At 39.7% G+C, this 23,756-nt stretch overlaps 1 protein-coding gene across 1 annotated transcript in view; it reads right to left on the bottom strand.

The window, feature by feature from the left end:
- MXRA8 (matrix remodeling associated 8) overlaps positions 1 to 23,756 on the bottom strand; it is a 574,547-nt gene that overhangs the window by 20,997 nt on the left and 529,794 nt on the right. Inside the window, exons 7-8 of the mRNA XM_044063600.1 lie at positions 23,253 to 23,283; positions 12,373 to 12,446 (exon numbers count right to left, since the gene is read on the bottom strand). Of these exons, the coding sequence (XP_043919535.1) occupies positions 12,373 to 12,446; positions 23,253 to 23,283 (105 nt within the window). The remainder of the gene's footprint in view (positions 1 to 12,372; positions 12,447 to 23,252; positions 23,284 to 23,756) is intronic.

Below are 23,756 nucleotides of genomic sequence, written 5' to 3'. Positions count from 1 at the left end.
ATAGGTTTTTATCAGTTTTCAGACCTTTAGGACACTTTCAGTCACTGGCTAGTATGTAGCATAATAGCATAACACAGATTACTTAACTTGATTTCTCTATTTTAGCTGTAAGTGTGGATTTATCACTAATTTGTTATAGGCATTACTCTTTATGAAACATTCTGGCATAGTGTTAGTTCTGGACTGTTTTAAATTATAGATCTGTATCTCCCACAGCCTCCAACTTAACATCTAACACCCGAATAAGTATAAAAATATAACAGATCATATGAGCTTCTGATTAACTACTGTACTGGAAACGTCACTTTTATTTTTTCATCTGCTTCTAAAGAGCTGGGATTGTGACTTAATGACTAAGGTGTTTGCCTTACAAACACAAGGTGCAGGGTTTGAGTCTTACAAGGGATAACTGGCTAGGCTTAAAAAGGCTCACAAGGGCAGTTAGCTTACTACTAAACTATGAACCTATAAGATAAGCGATAGACAATGGGTATCAGTAATCTTTGAGAACAGCTACAAGCATTCAAATATTCATATTTTTTTAAAATTATTCCACCCAGCCACTGGGTTAAGCAATTAGCATAACATGATCCTTTAAAACATATGGGCAAAAGGGTGGTTTACAGACCCCATTCAGCTGTTTTATTTATTAACAGTATTTGCAGCTAACTTTGTTATTCCATTTGACCATGTGCACATATACAACAATTTATCTTTTTCTCTCTCTGTATCTCTCTCTCTCTCTCTCTCTCTCTCTCTCTCTGTCTCCCTCTGTCTCACATACACATAAACACACAATTGTACACATGCACACATGAACATGAACACCTAGCAACCAACACTCTTCCAGAGTCGTCACATATCCATAAAACACAATGCTTTCACATTACACATACACTGGTTTTTAAATATGTGCTATTAGTTGATTAAGAAAGCATCCCATTATATTTAAACTTGGATTATATTTCATTAGTGTACTGTCGTATTTTTTTAATTTACTTGCCTCGTTATTCTTTTCAGCATATCAGGTAATGAACACTGTTAAATGAGTTTAAACAATTTACGTTTGATTCATAGTTTAATCATAGTTGGCTGATTCATTGTTAATAGGTGAACACTAGGCTAACTGGCCTAAAGGGCCATTTTAAGCCTAGTCAATAACCTGAAATCAGAATCAAACTCTACATTGTATCTTGAAGGTGAAGACCTTAACCATTATGCCAAACTCACCCATAAATGTTTAAAATGGATATGAAGCTAGCTGCATAGTCATTTTTCCCCAAAAAACTAATGCCTTTTGTGATCACTAGTCATCATAGCTTATCTTCAGTACACCAAACAAATGAAATAAAAGTAATGAAACATTCATATTATGTTGATTATTGTGAACACATCTCCTCATAACATAACTTTGCTTAATATTTTCCCTTATATAACATATACCTGCTTCTCTGCAGTAGTTTAAGAATGCCATCTAAAACTTTTCTACTGTTATGCTCCAGACTGTGTTTTAAAAATGCTCTACCCTATATCTATGTAAATATATTAAAAACTGAATATCTATAATTAATTCTGTGAATACTGGATTGTATGATGTATTAACATTTCTGCATATTTTACCTTCAGATTTAATACAAACTTGTGTCTGCAGCATGTCATGACTGGCCAAAAAATATGTTACTGTCCCGCAAATTCGTTTTATAGTACTCAGTATTTTGGGCAAAGAGTTGAACATTTCCCTACCTTTCCTAATGGAACAGAATCATAAAACTGTTTAAGAAAAACTTTTAACAAATAACAGTTAGAAAAGCAGTCTTGGTTCTGGACAGAAGATTTACCTGGGATGAGTGTTATTCTTGGTAATAATGAATGGATCACCTTCAGATGCCCGAAATCGCGTTTCGCCGACACACAAATCACCGACACCAAAAGACTGACAACAAAAAATACCGACAACGCAAAACACCGAATACCATTACACCAACACACTACACGTAAACAACACAGTACACTACATAACATATCCACTATCCCTAACCCAAACCCTAACCCTAAGGTCCGACACTACCGCACACTTACCCTACCTGCACCCTAACCCTAACTCACTTACCCACCCCTAACCCCAAGGTCCGACACTACCGCACACTCACCCTACCTGCACCCTAACCCTAACTCACTTACCCACCCCTAACCCCAAGGTCCGACACTACCGCACACTCACCCTACCTGCACCCTAACCCTAACTCACTTAACCCACCCCTAAACCCACAGTCCCTCACTATCGCACACACACCCTACCTGCACCCTAACCCTAACTCACTTAACCCACCCCTAAACCCACAGTCCCTCACTATCGCACACTTACCTGTCCACTCCCTAACACTAAATCCCTCACTCTATCGCACACTTACCGAGTCCGTCGGGTTCTCACCTTGTCGGTCATCTGCGTTGTCGGTGTTTTCGACCCGTCGGATTCCGTGTCGGCGAAACGCGATGTCGGGCATCTGAAGGTGACCCTAATGAATACATATAAAATCTTCCTAAAACCTTGTACACGTTTGTTGAGAAGCATCAGTTACTATTACTACACTATAAACAACAATGAATTTTCCAAAGCAGTACAAGAACATCTGGAATCAACACAAACTTTACTTGCCAATTCAGTATCCAGCAGTGTGGAGAAATAGATTGTCTCAAAGGAAACAAAAGTGGTATTTGCCAGATTTGTTAGAAAATCAGAACATTTTCATAGATGTTTGTTCATCGGTGCTTAGAAAACATTATATTTGATAAACAAAATGTGCCCAGACTGACCCTGTAAGCTGACTGGCTGGTAGATCTCAAGTGTAAGATTAGAAGTTAATGTGATCAGCAGATGCTTATTAAATCTGCGTCACCGTGTGTTACAGACATTAACATCAGAAGTAAAGATCATTTCACCGGATTAAAAGAAAAGTCAGTATCAAATTGCTGGCTAAGAAACTGAGCAGATATTCATGCATACATACACATTTACTGGCCCAAAGAATAGACCTTGCGGCATCATCTAGCTACTCAACAAAACAACACTGGGCCTGTACCAGAACCATCTTACTTTGGGTGAGGTGGATGAGGGAGGATCATATTTACTGAAATCAAAACTTAATGCATTTCATTTTGTGGCTTGCCCATCTAACACATGCAAACTGAATGTGAATGCCTAAATCATATTCATAGGTTCATAGGAGATTACTAGGCTAATGGCTTAACAGCCTTTACAATCCTAGCCAGTATAACCTGATTGTTCCCAATACGTGATCCCAAGGGGCAAGAAGATGGCATAGGTTTGTGCATATGTGCATATGCCTTGAGTATTTTACAGACTGTACCTGCCCATAAGGAACATAGGTGCTTCCCAAGGTGTGAATTTGTGATTCCCCATCCATTGATCCAAACTACATTTGAAGAGAGTTATGGAAGGACTCTGTTTAATGTGAATAGGAAGCCTGTTCCAAAGAAGGTGTAATCTCTGTGACACATATTTGTCTCTCTAGCATGTTTTACTTGAGCCACTGTCTAGGTATAGATTACCTGATTTAGGTGATTCTCATGCTGTTTGACCTGTGGATGTGTAGCAGCTCCAACAGGCTGGATTTGTGAGTGCCTTGTATGTCAGGCATAGGTTACCCCCTTAATAGTCGGTAGGAGACAGAGTAAAGGGATGGGGCTATTAGTCTGTCTGCATAGGACATGTTGTTAAAACCCTCTATTTTCTTTGAGTCATCTGCAAACCTTGTCATCCAGAGGCCTTCCACATTAGCCTTGGCTTTAGAGAAGTGTATTCCAGGCAGGAGATGTCCCAGTACTGAGACCTGTGGCACATAGGTAGTAAATGGCCTCTTGCTAGATATGAATTCACCAACTTTAACCATGTGTCCTGTCCGTGAGCCAATTGGCTATCCAGCTGGTGATATAGGAATTTATGCCCAGTTTTGTGACTTTATTTATAATACCTGAGTATGGGAATGTGTCAAATGCCTTGGCCACATCAAAGTAGGTGGTATGCACTGTTTTACCCTCATCCATGTCCCTAGTGATGTTTTCAAAAAAGTCCACCAGATTTAGTAGACATGACATGCCCTTGACAAAGCCAAATTGGGTTGGGTCCAGTGTTTGCAAATGTCATTATTTATCAGGGTCATGATTATTCCTTCTGTGGCCTTACATGTAAGACTAGTCATACTTATGGGTCTGTAGGGATGACTGTTGCTGTCCTACAATCTATATGACAAAGCCAGTCTGGAGGCTGTGGTTAAACAGACATCCCATTCAATCTACAGGGACAAAGCCAGTCTGGAGGCTGTGGTTAAACAGAGATCCCATTGAAGCTGATTGGACTTGATTCAAGCTACTTAAGAGGCAACCTAGTATATCATTTGGCTCAACTGATGCCATGTTTGTAGCTTTAGAGAGTGCAGTGGCAATCTGTTCTTCGGTGATAATTAGTGGGGGGAGTAGTGGAGGGTATTTCTTCTAGCAGAAATGACTGGGGGTGATGGAGATGTGAAATCTGAGCTGTATTCTTTGGCCAACAGATTTGCTATATCTTCTGGCTGAGTACAGGAGATACCATCTACAACTGATTCTGCACATTGTTGGGTATTGCCCTTAAGACTGCAGACATAACCGAAAAGTGCCTTATGGTTACTTTAGCTTTGGAGGCTATTTACCTTAAAGTCTGCTTTCACAGTCTTGACTAGTTCCCTGATTTGCTTGTTTAGACTAATGAGGGACTTTTTTGCTCTGTTGTGTACATTCCATCTAACTTCTTGATGGGATTGTCTTTCTTTTTGTGCAACCGATTAATACCAGGGGTCCACTAGGTGGCTTGCTTTTGCAGTTTGATTTTGGCTTACTTCAGTCTGGTACTTCGGTTTCTATGCAATTGTTTATATGGTCACACAGGGCATAGGCTTCTGTGTTTTCTGGGTTTATGGGGAGCTTGGAAACTAGCTATGCTGTCACTTAATAGGAAATAGTTTGCCACAGAAAAGTTCTTAAAGTGTTTAGAGTTAGGTCGGGGGTCTAGTTTTAACTTTATTTTAAGGGAGACCGCTTTGTGATCTGATCTTACCAGTGAAGACATTGCACTTGGCGGGGGGGGGGGGCAATGCTCATCCATATTTGTGAATACTACAGCTATCATATTTGTACCCCATATTTGTGAATACTACAGCTATCATATTTGTACCCCATATTTGTGAATACTACAGCTATCATATTTGTACCCCATATTTGTGAATACTACAGCTGTCATATTTGTACCCCATATTTGTGAATACTACAGCTATCATATTTGTACCCCATATTTGTGAATACTACAGCTATCATATTTGTACCCCATATTTGTGAATACTACAGCTATCATATTTGTACCCCATATTTGTGAATACTACAGCTATCATATTTGTACCCCATATTTGTGAATACTACAGCTATCATATTTGTACCCCATATTTGTGAATACTACAGCTATCATATTTGTACCCCATATTTGTGAATACTACAGCTATCATATTTGTACCCCATATTTGTGAATACTACAGCTATCATATTTGTACCCCATATTTGTGAATACTACAGCTATCATATTTGTACCCCATATTTGTGAATACTACAGCTATCATATTTGTACCCCATATTTGTGAATACTACAGCTATCATATTTGTACCCCATATTTGTGAATACTACAGCTATCATATTTGTACCCCATATTTGTGAATACTACAGCTATCATATTTGTACCCCATATTTGTGAATACTACAGCTGTCATATTTGTACCCCAAGTGCAGGTACAAACTAGCTGCTCCATAGCATTTGAGTTTAGAAAGTCAAGAAATCTTTGGGCCTGCATGTTAGTGATTATGTATGCCTCCCAATTAATGGAGGGGTAGTTAAAATCACCCATGAGTATGGTATTGGGCTGAATGGTGAGTGATTCTAGTAAATTCATGAACGAGTTATGGTTTTCCTGGTTAATGGTGGAGGACCTGTAGGTAGCAAGAATATGGTAATGGATTTTTCCCATGGTTAGTTGGACATGGAGTAGCATGTCACATTGTTTGACCAGCCTTGAGGTGTGCTTACCCTTTATGTAGACAGATACACCTCTGCATGTGTGCTTATCCTTTATGTAGACAGATACACCTCTATAGGTGTACTTACCCTTTATGTAGATAGATCAACCTCTACCTTTTGCTCTTTCATGTTCAGAGGGTGGTCGTAACGTATGCAAGGTATTATAGTCATGCATGGCTGCAATGCTTTCCATGGCTTTGAACCATATTCAGTAACTGCACAGACATCAGCATGCTTATAGGGAGTGCAGTTTCTTGCAGAGACTCCTAGCTTTGGGCAGCCACACCTTTAATTTGTCCTGAGTAGAAGTAATGCCTGAAAGAATAGACCTTGTCAGAGAATTAACGTGCAAGTGTTTTGAGGCCCAACACTATAGACAGAGGGCTTTACCACCCCTGGAAGGGTGTCAGTTGCCAGATAACACTCACTTTGAAGACAATTATTGTGGTTAGAGAATGTATCCTCTATTAAAGTGTTTTGTAGTTTTTTTTGTTATTACTACATGCTTTTTGTTTACATTTTTGATGAAAAATAGTTTCTCCACCTAATTTTTCAAACATGCATTAGCATATGCAGTTGTTTCTAGAGTAATAATTTATATTCAAAATTTAAGTTATGTAAGTAATGTAGACACACACACACTCACACACGTACACACACACACACACACACACACACACACACACACACACACACACACACACACACACACACACACACACACACACACACACACACACACACACACACACACACACACACACACAGACACACACGTACACACACACACGTACACACACACGTATATACACACACACACATACACACATGAACACATACACACACACGTACACACACACACACACACACACACACACACACACACGCACACACACGTGCACACACACGTGCACACACACACACACACACACACACACACACACACACACACACACACACACACGTGCATTACTTTTTTTTCTTTATTTACTTTTCTAAAATATTATGCTTGCTACTGCATTTAACTCGTGCTCCATTACTGGAAGTACAATAGACTGGATTCTAGCATCCCATCCTTACTATATCTCTGATAGTGGTATTCTCCCACACCCACTAACTGACCACTTCCCCACTTTTGCCCACCGTCTCCCCTATTCCATACAACTAACTCACACCTATATTTCCACTCGCTGCCTAAAAAACGTAAATTCTGAAACCTTCCCAAATGCACTAAAAAGCACAAACTGGAACCCATTAAAAACTCTTTCCCTAGAGAATGCTCTATCCTACTTTAACTCTACTTTCAAAAACCTGCTCAACTCCTTTGCCCCTCTAAAAACAAAATGTACAAAAAGTAACCCTGTACCCTGGTTAACCAAAAACACCTTAGCTACTATGCAACTCCGTGACAAAGCCCGGACATGTTACCATAAAAATAAAACCACTATCGCCCTTAAAGAATATAAAACAGTACAAAATAAAGTCAAAAAAATTATTACCTCAGACCGCAAAGCCTATTTCTCCACTCTCCAAACCAACCACAACACCAGTCCCACACTATTTTGGAAAGGAATTTCATCTCTCCTCAACCCGGGAGAAAAAGAAAACCCTTGCCCTAACCCAGATGCCTCTGACATGGACTTAGCCACCCAATTTAACTCTTTTTTCAGAGTCCATAAGCATGCTAACATTGTCCTTCACCAACACCACTGCAACCCCTCCTCAGCTTGCACCCATCCCTTCCTCTCCTAGCATTCCATGCCCCAACCTCCACCCTTCTCTATCAATCCCATGATTCCCATCTCTATATCCACCATAAAAAAACTCCTAAAATTAAAACCTGGTTCCAATGCCCCTGATGAAATTCCCTTCTACTTCCTAAAAGTAGCCGCAAAACCCATTGCTCTCCCTATCAGCATACTAATTAATCAGTCTATCTCAGAAAGCCAGGTGCCCCAGCTCTGGAAGAAAGCCTTTATTATCCCTCTACATAAAGCTGGCAATAATAATGACATTCTAAACTTCTGCCCTATTGCTATCTTATCCCCTATTTCTAAGCTTCTTGAAAAATGTATTCACCAACAACTCTTACCCTATCTCATCAACAACCAGCTTCTTACCCCCACACAGCATGGATTTAGACCAGTCATACCACCTCCACTGCCCTCCTCTCCTTCCTTGAAACAATTAACAAAGCCCTCGATTCCGGCCATTTCATGTCCACCCTTCTCCTCAACCTCTCCAAGGCATTTGACACTAATTCCCACAACCTGTTTCTTAATAAACTCTCCAAACTAAACTTATCCCCTTCCTGTACCAGGTGGTTCTCCAGGTACCTCATAACCAGACAACAAGAAGTCAAATGGAATAAAGTCACTTCACCCTTCCTTAATACTCCCACAAGTGTCCCCCAAGGTTCCATTTTAGCCCCCCTACTATTCAACATATTCATTAACAACTTCTACCAACTCATTCCAAACTCCAGCCTCATCCAATATGCCGACGATTCTACCATTATCTGCTCCTCCCCTTCTATCCCCACTCTAAATAAGCTACCCAAAGCACCTTCTCCTCTACTGAGCAGTGGATGCTAGACAACCATCTGGCTCTTAATGGAACCAAAACTAAATGTGTGTTATTCACAGCCTCCAAAACCTCCTCCCTACATAAACACTCATTCGTAATCACCAGCAAAAACAATACTCCCCTAGAAATAGTCTCTGACACTAAACTACTAAGAGTCCTCATAGATGATTAACTAAACTTCGACAAACATTTACAAGTAAATATCAAAAAACCCACAAAAAACTTGGTATGCTATACCACCATAATCTTTATTATCTCTCCTTCCACCAGGCTCATATTAGCCAATACTTATCTCATCCCATCCCTCCTATATGGTGCATCTATACTCACCAACTTGCAATCCTCCCTCAAAACAAAACTCTCCTCTTGCTATAACAAGATATAAAAATTTGTGGCAGGTCACAGAGCCATTTCTCCCTAGTGTAATTCTCTTCATCAACTAAACTGGCTTAAGCTACCTAAACTCCTCACTTATACCCAACTCGTCCAAGCACACAAACTCATTTACAACTCCTCTCTTTGTCCCTCCCTAGCCACTATCTTTGAAATGCATGAACCAGAATGACTTCTAAGATATAATTCCCAAAAACTAATTAAATTGCACAAACCCACACATGTAGCTGGGAATCACATAATGTCCTTCTCTTGTGCAAGCCTCTGGAATTCTCTACCATCTCCTAAATGCATCACCAGCAGTCTCTCCTCATTTAAAACCTTGCTGCACTCACACCTAACTTCACAATGGAAGTGCTCCTGTTCCCATCCTACCTAATCCTTCTAATACCACTCTCCTAGAACTAAATACACCATCACTGCCTCCTATAGTTCCACAGCTCTATTGAACTATTTCACCAACTACTTAACAGTTACCCTATGCTGCTACCTTTGTAAAAAAAAAAAAAAGTGTTTTTTATTGCTGTTTTACAAACTATACTGATCATTATCAGTGTTAACCTTTTTGTATCGTATTTACTTTGTATTCCTCATTGTTAACCTTTTTGTATCGTATTTACTTTGTATTCCTCATTGTTAACCTTTTTGTATCGTATTTACTTTGTATTCCTCATTGTTAACCTTTTTGTATCGTATTTACTTTGTATTCCTCATTGTTAACCTTTTTGTATCGTGATTTTTTGTATTCCTCATTGTTAACCTTTTGTATCGATTTACTTTGTATTCCTCATTGTTAACCTTTTGTATCGTATTTACTTTGTATTCCTCATTGTTAACCATTTACTTTGTATTCCTCATTGTTAACCTTTTTGTATCGTATTTACTTTGTATTCCTCATTGTTAACCTTTTTGTATCGTATTTACTTTGTATTCCTCATTGTTAACCTTTTGTATTTACTTTGTATTCCTCATTGTTAACCTTTTTGTATCGTATTTACTTTGTATTCCTCATTGTTAACCTTTTTGTTATCGTATTTACTTTGTATTCCTATGAGATCATCTGTAATGTAAATCTGCAATGTGTACTATGTATTTGCATTTTTATGCAGCTTTTCTCCCCAGATTCCATTGAAAACTGGCTCCTTGTGGCCCAATGGACTATCCTGGCAAACAAACTGCAAATAAACAAATAAACAAATAAACTGAGAGAAGCTCCAGCTTTAATCCGTAGCATATCGCCTACTCCGAGGTGATCTCTGCCTAACATATAAAGCTATGTCAAACCCAGAGCTGTTGGACAATCTACACCTAAAGAAATCCCAATCCCTCCGAGCTACATGCTCTTGGGACCTAAACCTTGTCACCACAATAAGCAGGACATGCTGGAGGGATAGATTCCTGTCCCAGAGACTTCCCGTACTCTGGAACAGGCTACGCATCTATGTCAAGCAAAGTTCTTCATTAGCACTCTTCAAGACAAATCTTGATGAGTTGATGGGAAATAGGAAATACACCCCAGGGATCACTTCAGTGTCTCTGCTCGACAGTGGCACAGGAAAATAACTTTCTTGGGTGGCATAAGCAAGGGAGCCTTGTTGGCTAGGCTTACGTAGGCCCTTGGGCCGATAGCCTAGTACCTACCTATGAACCTATGAACAGATGGTGGCCATTTGCTTTTTTTCCCTCTCTGAGCTTCATAGCAGCTTAATATGCTGCCGTGAAGCAGAGGACTTCTGTACTGGGCATTACTTGTACATTAACAACCTGCTGGAGAACAGTCATTCTCTAAGTCTAAGTATGTTCCCTTTGCCCACTCCCTAACTATATAATAACAGTCTACTGAAGGAGTAAATTTCATTGTAAATCCACTCACACATAGATCTATATTTTCTGTGCCATTTTGAATCTGATTTCCTTCCTCAGCCATGACTCCTTAAATTATTATTTGCAGGGAACGTTCGACTGCAAGCTTCCATTTGACTGTATAACGAATGACATAATTGTATAACGAATGACGTAACTATATAATGAATGATGTAACTATATAACGGATGACGTAACTGTATAACAAATGATGTAACTATATAACGAATGACGTAACTGTATAACGAATGACGTAACTGTATAACGAATGACGTAACTATATAACGAATGACGTAACTGTATAACGAATGACGTAACTATATAACGAATGACGTTCGAGTTTCCGTTTCAGTTCTTGCTCTTCTTTTCTTTGTCTCCTCATTGGACAAAAGTCCAAATACCCAGATGTCTCCCTGGAAGACTTATCACCTCAGTTACCCTTGTTCTATTGTTGTCCCATTTAGGATTCTTTATTGAAGTACTTCTAAGAGTGTTCATGATGACTGATCAACAATTCTATCATGGATGCCAAATCAGAGAGAAAAATGGCCAAAACAACATTTAGTGAACCTCAGATGTAGTTCTGTTTGTTTGTTTTTTTACAGGGAAAGCCCTGAAATTAAATGTACTTATTCTTAGGTTGCACAACATTGGAGCAAAAGTGAGAGCTCCGCTATTGGCAAAACTTGATTCCCACACATTTCCTTGATCACTTGGTACTTACTAAAACTGCCGTCAATCAACTGATACATTCCCCTTCTGAAATAAGAACTTCTTTTAAGGACAAAAAATGAAATTATGACCACCATTAGTCTTTTTAGTGAACAACAGTGTCAGGTAACATTGTTTTTTGTTTTGTTTTGTATTGGGCCTTTAAGCGAGGGGGGATACTGCCAGGCCACATTTGTTTATTTATGATTTTAGTGATTTCATGGCTGCTTTGCTGTCCAGAAATGGGTCTACGTTCCATCAGAGCTACCGTCTGTTCCTGCACCCATGATGCACTGCTGGGAAAGCAAAGGGATATCCTGGCCATTTCTCAGGTTTCTCTTAAACCATTGTGGATATGCAGTGTCTGAAAAAGGCCATTAGCCTAGTCGGAGTAACGCAGTCTACAAAGGATAAAAATGAATAAATAAATAAATAAAATAAAATAATAAATTAGCTATTGCTATATGGTAGCTCAGTTAGTCAGATAGAAGCATATGTAATTAATGGACATAAAAAAAACTTGTAACAGTTCTGAATGAAATGTATAGCATTGTATCTATATTATCTCTGCTGCCTTATTTCTATGAAGTCCAGAAGTAAAAGGTAATTACAATAACATATCTTATAGATATTTCATTTATTTAAATTGCATTTTGACATCTCTTGTATGCTGAAAATAGTGGCTACACTCAGTACTTACCTAATCTGACATCTTCATTGTTAGATTCCTTCAGTTCACATGTGCTAACCACAAATTCATCCAGATGAATTTTCCTGTCAAATAAAAAATGTGCATTTTTAGCAGATTTTTCCAGTATAGTACCTGTTTTTAGAAAATGGCCTATGTGACTGGTCCATGAAACATATTCCAAGCATTTTCTTTGCAAATATTACTCCCTATATCATTAATATATCTTACCTTGATATATCTAATATGTACCCAACCCTTATTCCAGCTAAGGTGCACTGAAATAATTCTGTATTTTTATTTTTATTTATTACATTTGTTAACCGGGTAGTGTCCAACTGGGCCAGGGGCCCTTTTTCAGTGAAACCTGGGGAGAAAAGCTCCACAGTAGTACAGAACAACAATACAAGCATTACAACAAGACACACAATAGTACAATACAATCAGTAGAAATACAAGCCATAGTATAATACAAGGAATAGTACAATGCAAGTACAGGAGTCTTTTATATACTAAAACAAATTAATAATTATCCTGGAAAGTGACTTGAGCACAGTCAATGTCTAGTAAGATGTTCCTTTAAGAGTGATTTGAACTGACTGTGGATAGGGTTTTTTGCTATTGTGCCTGGAAGAGTGTTCCAGAGTTTGGCTATTTTATGTGAATAGAGGGAGTCGCCATGATAGTTGTGGGAGTTGGAAACCTTTAGTAAATGTTTGTTAGAAGATCTGAGAGCTCTAAGATTAGTACTAGGTTGGACTAAGTAGGAGGCAGCAGGGCAGTCACTGGGATGATGGATTATTTTGTGGGCTAGGACTAGTTGATTAAATGATAAAAGGTTGGGGAGCTCTAGCCTTTTTAACTGTGAGAGACCTGAACAGTGGTGAGATCTGTGTGGTTGATTAGTGGCATATTTAGCAATCTTATTGTAACATGATTGTAGGTTGTTGAGGACTGATTTTTGAAGGTTTGTGTATATGAGAGAACCATACAGGAGGGTGGATAGCAGATGTGAGTGAGCAGTGGCTAGCCTGGCATTGGAAGTTAGGAATGGTTTGGCTCTGTATATGGTGCCTAGTTTGATGTGGATGTTTTTGCTAGCTTGAGCAATATGTATATCGAATCTGAGGTTTTAATCTATGATAACACCTAAAAGTTTAGTGTGGCTTGTGAGGACTATCTTGGTTCCGTTTGTGGAGAAGCTTGAGAGGGGGGCAGGGAAGGCTTGGGTTTTTTGTTACTGAAAAGTATAATTTTGGTTTTGTTGAGATTTAAAATGAGCTGGTGTTGAGAGAGGTATGATTCTATGTCCTTAAGAGATGATTGGATTTTTAGTTGGAGTTCTTGGAGTGAGGAGGCAGAGCAGATAAGTTTAGCATCATTGGCATACTGTACAATGGAAGCTAGTTGAGTTGCAGAACTAAGGGCATTTGTGAATATGATAAAGAGAAGAGGACTGAGTATAGAACCTTGGGGTACACCCATGGAGATGGGGAGTAGGGGGGAAAGAGAGTTTTCCCATTTTGTAGCCTATTGCCAATTGGAAAGATAGATATAGAACCAGGTAAGTTATGATGGACCGAGGCCATAGGTTCATAGGTAGGTACTAGGCTATTGGCCCTAGAGCCTATATAAGCCTAGCCAAAGGTACCCTGGCTTTTGCCACCCAAGAAAATTATTTTCCTGTGCCCCTGTCGAGCAGAGCCACAGAAGTGATCCCCGGGGTGAATTTCCTATCTCCCATCCAATCATCAAGATTTTTCTTGAAGAGCGCTAATGAGGAGCTTTGTTTGATATAGATAGGTAGTTTGTTCCAGAGTATGGGAAGTCTCTGAGACAGGAATCTATCCCTCCAGCATGTTCTGTTTATTGTGGTGACAAGGTTTAGGTCCCTAGACCATGTAGCTCGTAGGGATTGGGATTTCTTTAAGTGGAGCATGTCTAAAAGCTCTGGGTTTGACATAGCTTTGTGTGTTAGGCAGAGATCACCTCTGAGTAGGCGATATGCAATGGAGTAAAGCTGCAGTATTTTGAGATGGTCTGCATAGGGCATCTGTTTGAGGCTGGTAATCCTCTTTGTGAGGTATTTCTGTGGCCTTTCCAGTTGTTGTAGATGTCTTGTGAGGTACATACCAAAAGGGGCATTGTACTCTATAATGGGTCTAATGAGTGATGAGTAGAGGGGAACAATGACCTCTTTTTTCCTGGATGACAAACCTTTTGTGATGAGGTGTGCCACGTAGAAGGATTTCCTGACTACTGTGGCGATGTGATTATCAAAGGAGACACTACTGTCCACCTGTGTCCCAAGGTCTCTTATCACACTTTCAGTGTTAAGTAGACTACCACCTATGTGGTAGTTCATGGGTACTGAGTTTTTACCAAAAGGGATGACAATGCAATTTTTGGCATTGAGCTTGAGGCCATAGCTTTGACACCAGGCATCTGTCTCAGCGAGGCCCTTTTGTAGGATGTCCACATCTTTTGGAGTTTTGATTATGGCTCCTTGTTTGCAGTCATCTGCGAACTTCGTTAGCCAGAGACCTTCTGTGTTGGCCTGTACTTCAGAGAAGTAGATACCAAACAGGAGACGACCCAGGACTGAACCCTGTAGTACTCCACTTGTCACTGGTCTGAAGTTGGATTTGGAGTCTGCTACTTTCACAGTGTGGGTTCTGTCAGTGAGCCAGTTGGCAACCCATCTTGTGACATAGGGATTTATACCTAGTTTAGTGAGTTTATCTATAATTCCAGAGTGGGGGATGGTGTCGAAAGCCTTAGCAAGATCTAGATAGGCTGTGTGAACCACCTTACCCTCATCTACGGCTTTGTTGACTGCTTCAAAGAAGTCTATCAGGTTTAGGAGACATGATCTGCCTTTTACAAACCCAAACTGGGTGGGGCCCTGAGTTTGGAGATTACCAATGTCATTGTTTATAGGTTCCATGATGATACGTTCCATAGCCTTGCAGACCACGCTCATTAGGCTAATGGGGCAGAAGTTTCCGGGGTCTGTAGTGGCTCCCCCTTTGTGGAGTGGGATAACTGTCACTGTGCGCCATTCAGTGGGCACATAGCCTGAGGTGAGGCTATGATTGAACATGGTACTTAGGTGGGGTGCCAGTTCATTCTGTAGTTCATGTAGAACACAGCCTGGGATGTCATCATGTCCCATGGATGCTGTGTTCTTGGCTTTGGATAGTGTGTTTTTTACATGTGCAGCCGTGATTACAGGAACTTTGCATTTTTCCAGTATAGAGATGGGCCCTTCAGGAGATGACAGGGGGGTAAAGTTAGCACTGAACCTATCTGCCAGGATGTTGGCAATATCAGTTGGTTCTGTATATTTAGTGCCATTGTGCTGTACCTCAGAGCAGATCTGAGTGTTGCCATTGAGATTCTTGACATAGCTATAGAATGCTTTGTGGTTGTCTTTAGAGTCAGTGGTGATTTTGTTTTCATAACTAGCTTTGGAGGATTTTATGAGGGATCTCAGCTTCTTACTGAGGTTGACCAGGGAGTTTCTCCATTCATGGGATTTTACTCTTTTTTGCAACAGTTTCTTTCTTCTGTTGTAGAGTTTGTTTATGGCAGGGGACCACCAGATTGGCTTCCTTTTTTTGGAGGATAGCATCTTGGTTCTGTTAGGGATTGCACGATCCATGCTTATAAAGTACATTTGTGTAGGATTCAGCAGTCATACCTCTATTGTCCGTCAGCATGGGTGTCGTGAAGTTTGTCACTTCTGTCTTAAGAAGCATGAAGTTGGCTTTGGAGAAATTTGTTACTGTGGTTTCCCTAATGGGGGGTAAGGGAGGGATGTGGATGTCTAGGGTGATTAGCTTGTGGTCGGATCTGACCAACGAGGAAATGACCTCTGGTATGGAGCACTGGTTGCCCATGTTGGCAGTAACCAGGTCTAGGATATTTCTGCCCCTGGTGGGAGTGTGGATAAGTTGATCCATGGCATTGGAATTTATGAATTCCAGACAACGTTGAGCACACGAGTTGGTACATGAGTAGTTTTCCCAGTTAATGGTAGGGTAGTTGAAATCGTCCATTATTAGGGTGTTAGGTTGTACCCTAATATTTTCCAGTGTATTAAGAAATGAGGAGTGGGAATCCTGGGGCATGGTGAGGGATCTGTAGCAAACTACAATTTGGATTGTGGTCTTGCCCAGAGTTAGTTGCACTTGGATAATCTCGGATGCATTATGCTGAGCAACTAGCCTGGAGGTGTGGATATCCTTAATGAATATGGACATGCCTCCGCCTTTAGTGTTTCGGTCCAGGTTAGGTGGCCGAAAGGTGTGGTATGAATTATAGCCTGGCAATGCAGGGGTACTCTCTGGAGCCTTGAACCAGGCCTCTGTCACTACACAGATGTCGATGTTCTCCATTTTAAGGAGTGCCTCGAGTGAGTGCATTTTGAGGTTTAGACTTCTAGCATTGAGTAGCAATACCCTCAGATTCTTCTTGCCTGTACCTGTTAGGGTGGTGAATTTGTCATTTGAACCTTGCCTAAAAAAGGCACTATAGGGGTGGCTAGAGCCTTAGCCAGTATCTGGAATCCCAGGGGTGACAGGTGCAGGCCATCTCTGGCAAAGCATCGTGGTTTGTCGATCATGTCATCCCAGGCAGACAGATACTGGATCCCCTTAGAATGACACTAGAAGCTTAGCCAATTGTTGAAGTCAATCATTTTGTCCTTATACTGTGGTATCATTCTGGGTGATGGCAGGATGCTACTCAGGGCTAGGGTCATACCTGCCTGGGCTACAAGATCGGACTGCTCCTCCATGTCCCTTTTCATGTAGTCCAAGGAGGTACGTCTCAGGTCATTCACACTAACATGGCAATGACAGAGTCATATTTGTACTTGTTGTGGAGTGACCCGAGTGCATGCATTATGTGGCGGATCCTGGCACCCGACAGGCAGCTGACAGTAACTTCCTCCTTGTTTAGCCTGATGAGTGGAACATCAGTGTGCCTGACTACAGAGTCACCTATGACAAGAGTGTTGGGTACGTTGTTATGCCTTATGAGCTGTGGTTGAGTGGCACACTGAGTTTGTGGGCTATGTGGGTTGCTTGTGTTTCTGCTTTGGAGGTCCCTGTTGCTTGGGCAGGTTTTTACTGAGAGCCTCCGCAAATGTAGGTGTGTGTTTTGTGTTTCTATGTGTGTGTTTTGGTGGTGTTGGTTTTGAGGGACTATGTGCTGAGTGTGGTGTGGTGCAAGTGTTTACCTTCTCCTCTTGACTGTCTAGTCCAGTCTTGAGTGAAGAGAGCTTTGCTTCCAGTTTGGCTATATAAGTGCTTCTCTCACAGGTTGTAGTGTTGGGTGGTAGGAGGAGAGGGTTGTCTGTCTACATGAGGCAATTACTGCATTGCCCCAAGATGCCCAGATTCATCAGGTAGAGAGTTTATTAAGGAGTAGCTGGTAAGATGCAGTGACAAAGGCTTTGGACATATCAAGAAAGATGGAAGAAACAAGCTGGCCGTTGTTCCTGTGATGATGGATGGTGTTAGTGAAGGTTAGGAGGGTGGTGCTGGTACTATGTTTAGGTTTAAAGCCGTGCTGAGAGCTGGAAAGGAGGTTATTGTTAAGGAAGTAGTTAATGAGTTGGTTGTGGATGCATTTTTCGAATATTTGGCAAGGGAGAAAGGACGGCTATGGGATGATAGTTAGCTCTTTGGAGGGTCCATCTTTGTGGAGGGGTATAATGTGAGATATTTTCCGTAGCATTGGAACATATTGTTCTTTAATGGAGGGATTAATCAAGACTGAAACAGGGAGAGCAATAAAAGGAGTGACAAGTCTTAGGAATTCATTTGGGAGTTTATCTGCAGCTATGCAGCAAAAGGTTTACGTCTGGTTAAGAGCATCTTTATATATGAAGGAGAAGGCATTGTGATTATCTGGGGCAGGGGTGGGGACAGAAAATGGCTGGGTTGGTTGGTTGTCTAGAAGGGAGGTGACGGTGTTGATGAAGAGGGAGATGAATGGAGATGAAATAGGGTCTAGGTTGTTTGAGGTGTCTGGGTTGAAAAGCTAGTTGATGGATTGCCAGAATTTTTGGGACTTATAATGGTGTTTTGTTGACAAGATAGGAAGTAAGTTTGTTTGTCTGTCTTGATCTGTTTCTTTGTTAAGTTTTTTAGTTGTTGTAAGTTAAGAGGTCAATTTTGTTTTTGGATGTATGGTAAGCTAGCCAGGCTTTATCTCTACACTTCATTAGTATGTTGTGATTGCACAACTTACATCAAATGATTATTTATAATGATAGAATAAAATCAGACAGACTGGATAGTCAGGATGCAACTTTCTAAAGCAAAACAACAACACAGACTTATATTGAGAGGTAAGGAATGCTGACTTCATAATGTACCACTGTTGTATCTCTCTCATTCTATTTCGTTCAACATCATATTCATCAAAACAGGCTAAATCAAGCCAGCACTTTAAAATAGGCATCAGAATAAACAAGGAACACATTCTGATGAGTGCAGCAAACCCCACTGAAATTAATTATTGCAATTTCTGAGGTGATTGCAGGTAAGGAAAAATTACATTTCTGACAGCAGAGTCTGCTGAAAAGATGGGTTTCTAACATGAAAGATAGTATTTTCTGATGTAATAGAGTCATTAAAGCACACTTCTGAGAAACACAATTCAACAGTTTTAAAACCCCTAGTTCACCTCTTGACTGTCTTTTGTCTAGATGTATTTTTCTGCTTTCTAAGCTTCTCTAACAAGAAAAAAACTACAAGAAAACCTTGGCCAAGCTAGAGTTTGCACTGTGTGATTCCATGGATATCTAAAGAATCTAGACTAAACATTTCCAGCAGAAACAAAATCTGGGTTCTATGGCGCTCCACTAAAGACCGTAACAATCATGTTAAATATAAGAATGAGACTAAAAAATCCATTCTACAAGACAAAAAACAATACTACTATAATTTACAGACAACAAACCAGAACAATCTCCAGACATTCTGGACAGGTCTGAATAATCTACTCCATCCTGGAAGAATGTCTACCCCTATCCCCATCGCTACCATTGATAAATCTCCTGAGGATGTCTCAGACAGTTTTAACCACTTCTTTACAGAGACAATTCAAGCCCTAGCTAGCCAACTACCTCCCAGCTCCCCTGGCCCTGACAGTACCACCCCTATAAATCTACTCTCTTTCAGCTTCCAACCAGTGCCCACATCACTTATCCATACCTTGCTCAAAAAATTAAAACCCACCACACTCTCAGCTGATCAACTCCCTGCTGAGTACCTTCAAAAATCAGCTGATGCCATAGCCTATCCAGTATCTATACTAATTAACTGCACCATAGCAGAGGCAAAAATTCCCACCATTTGTAAAACATCCTATGTAATCCCACTACATAAAGGAGGTTCCTCCACTGAATTCTCTAACTACAGACCGATAGCTATACCTTCTCCACTAGCTAAGATTATGGAAAAATGTATACACAAACATGTCATGCACCACTTAACTCAGAATCACCTCATGGCCAATACCCAACATGGCTTCTGTCCACATAACAGCATAACAGCACAACCACAGCCCTACTAACGTTCACTAATACCATTAATAATAATTGTAACAATAATCAAATATCCTCAGCCCTCTTCTTGGATATTTCAAAGGCATTTGACATGGTGGATCACCAACTTTTGATTCACACCCTGCAATCTTTCTGTCTGAATTCCATTGCCATTCAATGGTTTAAATCCTACCTCAGTGGGAGGCAGCAGGCTGTCCTCTGGCAGAACAAGCACTCCAACCTATTACCTAACATCCTTGGAGTGCCACAAGGCTCCATATTAGGACCCCTACTGTTTTCCATCTTTATAAACAACCTATATACAATCATCCTGAATGTCAGCTGCATCCAATACATTGATGATTCCACCCTGATTTGCTCAGCCACATCTCCCTCAGAATTAGTCTGTTACCCAATCCACCTTTAATACTATAGAAACCTGGCTCTCCGAATGTCAATTGTTGCTAAATCCCCAAAAAACTAAAATGCTGTTATTCTCTTCAACACAAAGGTCCACACCATTTACCTTCACCATAAATGCAAAAGATGGCACAATAATCACCCCCGACTCCTCTACAAAACTGTTAGGAGTAATAATTGATAATAATCTAAAATTTGACCTTCATGTAAACCAAACGATCAAAACCATCAATAAAAAACTTGGGTCAATGTATAGAATAAAAGCGGGGTTGGGAGGGTGGCTTAATGGCTAAGGTGTTTGCCTTCCAAACATAAGGTGCAGGGTTTGAGTCTCAAAAGGGATAATTGGCTAGGCTTAAAATGTCTCACAAGGGCAGTTAGCTTAGTACTAAACTATGAACCTATGAACTATAAACCTTCCTAACCCCTCCAACTATGGTTGCCATAGCTCGCTCCCACCTGCTTTCAACACTTTTATATGCATCCCCCCTTCTCTCTAATCTAAATAAAACTGTACTTAATAGACTCTCAAAATGTTACAACCACATTGCCAGGTTTGCCAATGGCCTACCTTTTAGAACACACCATTGCATCAACCTTAAACAGCTTGGGTGGCTAGAACTTCCCAGTCTAATCCAATATAGCCTTTTGATTATGGCTAATAAAATCCTCTGTTATCCAGATAACACACCAGCTCTTAAAAATATGATCACCCCCCACAGCAATCCATGACTGCTCTGATCCTCAAACAGACTACAAATTAAGACAATTAAAATTAACATTGTAGCTGGTGACTCCCTCCTTGCAAACTCTGCAGGTAAAGTAGGGAACCTCCTTCCAGCTAACATTACTTTGCTCTCCTCCCTATCCCAATTCATATCCCAATTCAAAGCTAAACTCAAACAACATCTGGCACTAAACTGGCTTTGCCACTGTAACAAGCCTGGCTAACTCTCACCATGAATGTATATAATCTAGTAATCAAATCACCGTTATGTTTCCCCTGACTATTACCGGGGGTAACTCGAACTTGTGATATTGTCTATTTCATGTTTGCTTATGTCGTTTGTAAATATCTCATCTGTAATATGTCTTCTTTGTTATTACTTATCTGTCTACCTTGGTAATATGCCTTCTTTGTTATAACTTATCTGTCTACCTTGGAGCTTTTCTCCCCAGGCCCCCACTGAAAATGGACATTAATCCAGTTGGACTATCCCGGTCAACAAATGTAAAATAAATAAAAAAATAAAAATAAAACCTCTTGTAAAAGGATTATGGGATATATGCAAATTACCCTTTAAGAACAGCAGGTGTTTCAGCTATATGGGGAGTCTGAATGCCATGACTTGTTCCTTTTTTTATGTCTATTAATTGACAAATTCAGTCCAAGCTTTATTCATCTCTAGCATGGTATATTGTGGCCTCCCCTCCAGCCACTCAGAGAATCTTCATCTATCGAAGGATGTAGCAGAAAAGATTTAGTTAATCAATTTCACTGAATTTGATTCCAATAAATCTATACTGGATTTATAGTTGTGCACTAGAAATATCTCAAACACCTGCTATTCTGCATCACAGTCAAAAATAACTTTGTCATTGATTTTAGCAGAGTTTATTCTAACATAATCTGATTTCAATGTTTTTAATGGTCTGTGAATCTTAGGCTTCAGGTTTAATGGCTGCTCATGTTGTGTTCAAGGATGTGGCCAGCCATGGGCTACATACTCCGTGATGTACTCTTTTTGGAATAATTTACCTATTTTCTGCAGTTAAATGTGTTCCAATTTAAATGCCTTCACAGGTAAATACTAGGTTATCAGTCCACAGACTATTATAAGCCGTGCCAATAACCAGAGGTCTAAATCAAACCTTGTACCTTCTCTCTTTGAGGAAAAGACCTTAACCACTATGTCAACCATGCCACTTTTCACCGGTTAACCATATTTTGTTTTATATTTTTATCATCTATGTTATACTTTAGAACAGCTTTTGTTCCACAATACTGAGAAGGACAAATTATTTTTTTTTTGCTCAAGCCTGTAATTTCAGGAGGATTTTTTTTCAGTATTGAAAAGTTATATTTCATTTTGGAAGTTGGTGTACAATGACAAAGTCCTGGATGTGCCTCTGGTCTTTTTAAATTATTCTTATGTTTATTTTCTGTTTCTGACTGATGAAGTCATGTAAAATGTGTCCTATATTACCATGAGCAAATACTAGGAATGCACAACCTACTGGTTATAGGACAGTTCACACAACACTAGCTGCATTTGTGTAACCCCTAAATTATATATTACCAGCTTTAAATGGCAGGTGACTTTTTTGTGTTATACAACTTCCAAAATGGGTCTAGATACCCTGATGTGAAATGTACAAGTTGTTCTTAATAATTAAAGTTCAGAGAACAGACAGTACTTTTGCATATCTATGGATATTATTAAGGTAAAGTGTAAATTGAAAGTTTCTTAGAGACACTTACCATGTTAGCTTTCAGCTCATTGTAATTCACTTTTAAGTTTCTCGTCCCTAAGAACTGCACATTAAATTTAATTGTAATAAGTATTAACATTAATTCCTAGTTAGATTATACACAGAATCCAATGCATTTAACAAGATCTGCAGTATATATCTAGGTGTATATTCCTCCATATATATTTCTTCTGGGCTGCTGTAAATAAGTGCTATTTTATAATATTGGCTAGACCGATAGCCAAGATCTTAAGGTATTAACATGTTGACCAGGTGGATTAAATAGTTAACATCTGCATATAGTTCTGATGGAAAATTTTGATTGGATTTAATCTGAACAGCCTTCACAAATCAGGGCAGATTTGGGACTGCAGCAGTTTATTACAGGTATATGTATTATACATGGAAAATTGTAAATATCAAAAAGATTAACACTTACTCCTCTGACTTCTTCACATCATATTCGTGACCTAAATTGAAGAACAGTAACTTCCATTAATAGATGAAACAATACATCAGTTGTGCAACATATTGTATCCATTCATTTATTTTCCTTTAACCACATCACCACTTTGTTGCTATTTCTGTGAATTAAACATGCAATAATAGAGCAAAAAACATGTACTACACGGTATCATGTAGCTGTACGTACAAATTTATTTATTGAGATACCAAGCATTTAGAAAGCGATGACTTTTAAAGTAAGTACTTGACATGTATTAGTGAATCTTAAACGAGACCTCTAATATTTCAGAGCATTCTGTTTATTACTGCCTAATTTTGACCTTTATAATATACTGAGATGGTAACATCATACATTCAGTTTTCAGGATGATTTCTACCCATTTTATAATATGAAGTATGCTTTTAACTAAGATAGTTAGGCATAACTTACTAGAAAGCAATAAAGGTAGATGCTGGATGATATGGATGGTAGGAAAAT

This window comes from Protopterus annectens, chromosome 2.part1, assembly GCF_019279795.1.
Source record: "Protopterus annectens isolate FY-2018-M chromosome 2.part1, PAN1.0, whole genome shotgun sequence".
Taxonomy (NCBI): Eukaryota; Metazoa; Chordata; order Ceratodontiformes; family Protopteridae; genus Protopterus; species Protopterus annectens.
This window is presented reverse-complemented; position numbering and strand designations above follow the sequence as displayed.